This window comes from Pteropus vampyrus, unplaced genomic scaffold (genome assembly GCF_000151845.1).
Source record: "Pteropus vampyrus isolate Shadow unplaced genomic scaffold, Pvam_2.0 Scaffold498, whole genome shotgun sequence".
In the NCBI taxonomy this organism is placed as follows: domain Eukaryota; kingdom Metazoa; phylum Chordata; class Mammalia; order Chiroptera; family Pteropodidae; genus Pteropus; species Pteropus vampyrus.
In genome coordinates, this window is record NW_011889279.1 from 786,552 (window position 1) to 790,344 (window position 3,793).

Genomic DNA, 3,793 nt, shown 5'->3' on the forward strand with positions numbered 1-3,793 from the left:
CCCACCGGTTTTCACAGCCAGATGTTACGGGGACTCCCCTCCCAGGCACGGGAACCCCATGTGGGCTGGGACCTGCCCATTCCTCCCCTCCCACCAGTCTCAGCATGGCTTCTTTATATCCTTATATAAAGCTGTAGGAATACTGTTCAGCCAGTCTTCAGATGGTTCTTGGTGATGACTTTTATAATTTAGTTGTAATTCTGATATGATTGTGGAAGGAGGCAAGCACATGTTTACCTACTCCACCATCAGGCACCAGGGTTTTCACAAAGTTAACATGATCCTTCTGGAGTTAGGAGTCACATTCCCTTTCTTTCCCACCCAAAGCATCCATCTATCCCTATTTCTTCCTCCAAGGCTTTTCAGGCTACAGGGCAGAGGGCAGATCTGGCCTATGTGAACGTTAGAAGTTCAGGATTGGTGGAAAATGGCTGGTTCCTTGTCACTCCCAGGCCAAGCTCTGCACAGGTAAATTTTAGGATATGGTTTAAAATGGAGTTCATTATTGAGTGTCTGAGGTAAGACGGATTTTTTTTTCCTATCATCAGGTTTCCCCATATGAGGTTTTATTCTCAAAGTCAGGGTGCAGTAAAGGAGGAGGCAAGATAGAAGATTTCTACTTAAAGAGCTTAAATTTTATTCTTTCATCAATTAAAAAATTATTCCTAAAGATAAGTCAAATGCAAAAACATATAATACATCTATCATTCAAGAACTCTTTCCAATCAATCCAAAATTATTGAGAACTGTTTATTTTCCCTTTTGAAATGGCTAATCCAGGTAATATGTTTGCAGGTGGTGAATTCACATCACTTCATTGTTTCACTTCCTTAAGCCCACACACCTTTCAGAACTACGTGACTGAGGTGCCGGCCTTTGCTTGGAAAACAATTACACTTAGGCCTTACAGGCCCAGCGCCCACTGGGCAGACAGACTCTCGTCCTCCACGCCGGTGACCATGTCTTCGATGGCATTCCAGTCAAGCTTGCTGAGGATGCTGCCAGTGCTCTCCGACACGCTGTCTGTGCCACCCACCCCAAAAGGAGGCTCCGATTCTTCTTCAGTTTGTGACAAGTCCTGTCAAATTGAGAAAGACAGTAGTAAGTGGCAGTCCTAGCCCGAGAAAAAATAAATGGAACATAATTCAAAGATTCTGGAGTTGCTCATCCAGCAAATGGTGAAGAAAATATGAAAAGTTATGGCTGCCCAGGCCGTCTGCGCTGGCAATGAGCTGGACATCACCTGACACAGCTCGATGCTGGCACCAGGGCTGAAGAATAGACAGAATGGATTTTTATACCTATTGTACAATGATCTGTTCTTACATGTTTGTGGTCTTTTATTAAGAAAATACAAATTTAAGGGAAATTCTGAAAGAAATGCTGGAGTATTCAGCTAAAAGTATAGTTGCTTTGAATCACTACTTCCAACTGGCCTAACAATCTCAGTATCTCTACATCTCACAGAAAAACAACAAAAAAATAACTGTCCACCACACACACACACAAAAAAAAAACCCAAAGAACACAGAGGAATCACTAGGCAAACTGAAATCTGGAACGATGCTTACTTGTAGAAAGGAGTTGTGAGTCTCATGAAGAATCTTATGAATGTCTGCAGGTAACATCCAGGGACTCACCACAGTCTCCTCCCTCTCGTACTCTATACACACCTCCCTGGTCTGAGGTGCCAGCCCAACACTTCCGTGCTTTTTTGTATGCTGCAGACCACGGCATGAAGCAGGAGAGCCTGTCAAGACAAAAAAAAATATGCATCGGGACTGGTTCATTTATAAGTTTGTTCATTTACTGTGGCTTTTATCACCAAATCACATTTCACCTAATATTTGAATCATAAGGTCTGGATATAGTTCGCTTTAGAGTACTATCAATTTCTGTTCTGTCGATGAGAGAGAAAAATTGAATTCAGGCCACCTCTTTTGATTTTAAAAGTAAGAATAACCTCTAGGACAAGGTCCAGGGAGGAGAGGCCCCAGAACTGTGGAGAAGCTGGGTGGACTCAAAGACCTGGGCCTTCCCTGCCTCTTCCGGAAAGTCTCATGGAGACTTCCTAGGAGTAACATTTTAGGCATCTTCACTTTGGCTCTATGCCGACAACCTGCCTTTGGCACAGGTATCAGGCTAGGTGCAGTGATGCATTATGGCCCTCTTTCTCCTTACTGAATATCAGTATTTGTAGAAAAGAAACTTACCCAAGCTAGTGCCCAGAGGCAGCTTAGCAACTTCATCAACCCACAGTGCTTCTCTGCACAAGGCCCTAGAGGAGCCTGTCCCACCTCACACCTTCATGTTCCAAAGCCAATGTTACAACACATTCTGACCCTCACCAAAATGACCTGAAGAAACACCCAAGACATGGGGCATGTCGGGAAGTAAACACAGGTCCCGACATGTAGTCATGTGGCTCCTTAAAGAGGGGAAGAAAGGGTTACAGAGTGAAGTTTGGACAGTCTGGCCTTTTATAGCTCTACCAACCTCATGTCCCTAAAGGATACCTCCAAAAAATAAGCCCCCTCAAAATGATAACAGCACACATTTTGGCATTTACTAGGGACTGAGTGCTTTACCTGCATTCAATCCCTTGAACTCACCAGAGTGCCTCAGGACCTGGCCCTTGGTCCTCTTGCACGTCTACACTTCCCCCCGCTGACCTCGCCTAATTCCGTGGCTGTAAGTATCACCTACATGCTGACAACTCTCAACGCTTTACCTTCAGCTTTACAAACTGTCTTCTTGACTTTACTTGGATGTGCAATAAACACCTCAGCCTTAACATGTTCACTTCTATCCCTAAACCTGTTCCTCCAATAGTCTTTCCCATCCCAGGAAATGCTGTTAAAATCCAATTATCCTTTATCCTTCTCTTTCTAATACATCCTATAACCCAATAATCAGCAAGTCTTAATTTGGTCTATCTTCTTGCTGAATGCTCTTCATGAAAATGCTATGGGGAAAGTGTTATTATCCCCATTTTGCAGATGAGCAAAGTTAGGCCTAGAGAGACTACATAATTTGCCCAAGATGGAGATGATCTATGCCCAGAACCTAAGCTAATATATTAACTTTCTGTTCTTTGGGGCAAAGGAGACTAGTTCTCAGAGGGCCCTTTAGGATGAGCTTTATATCTGGAGGTGAGAAATGGGTCCATTTATCTGGATCTGAACAGGGCACTTAACTTCTCTAGGCCGTGGTCTCCTCAGCCTTAAGGTAGGGGTAACAGCTGCCCTGACTATCTACCAGGCTTGTAGAGAGCGAACAGGAGGACGACTGTGGAAGTGCTTTCTAAACTGTGCCAAAAGTACCTGAGGGCAGGGGAGGCTGGGAGATGCTAGGTGTAGCTTCCCTCTCCGGTTGATCAGAGTGCACCTAATGCGGGCAGGTACCCAATGCTGGAGCAAAATCAGGCCAAAAATCCCCAGACATGTGTGCTCCATGACTACGTGGTCTGTGTGCTCCATGACTACGTGCTCACCTCCCTGAGTCTGTGCTTTCGTGTTCAGCACCGTGGTAAGCCCATTACAGACATTCTCACTATTATAATCCGTATTTTGAAGATAACACAAATGGATTAGGAACTGCTCCAGGCCAAAGAGTGAGTAGTGAACTAGAACTCCAAGCAAGCTAAACTCCACAGCCTCCTCTCTGAACCACAAAGCCACGCTTTTCTCTGAAATCTGTACTTGAAATTTCTAAGAGTGATTTATAATTTTTAAAAATTTGGTAGTAAACCCAAGAACTTTCTATTCTTTCTTTATCCCTTACCTTTTGGGAA

The 3,793-nt window shown here is 44.1% G+C and overlaps 1 protein-coding gene across 1 annotated transcript in view; it reads right to left on the reverse strand.

The window, feature by feature from the left end:
* Nucleotides 1–613: 613 nt before the first annotated feature.
* The window catches only part of CUNH5orf42 (chromosome unknown C5orf42 homolog), a 100,826-nt gene continuing 97,646 nt past the window's right edge, over nucleotides 614–3,793 (reverse strand). The window contains exons 50-51 of the mRNA XM_023524826.1: nucleotides 1,572–1,750; nucleotides 614–1,078 (exon numbers count right to left, since the gene is read on the reverse strand). Coding sequence (XP_023380594.1) covers nucleotides 905–1,078; nucleotides 1,572–1,750 — 353 coding nt within the window. The 3' untranslated portion in view covers nucleotides 614–904. The remainder of the gene's footprint in view (nucleotides 1,079–1,571; nucleotides 1,751–3,793) is intronic.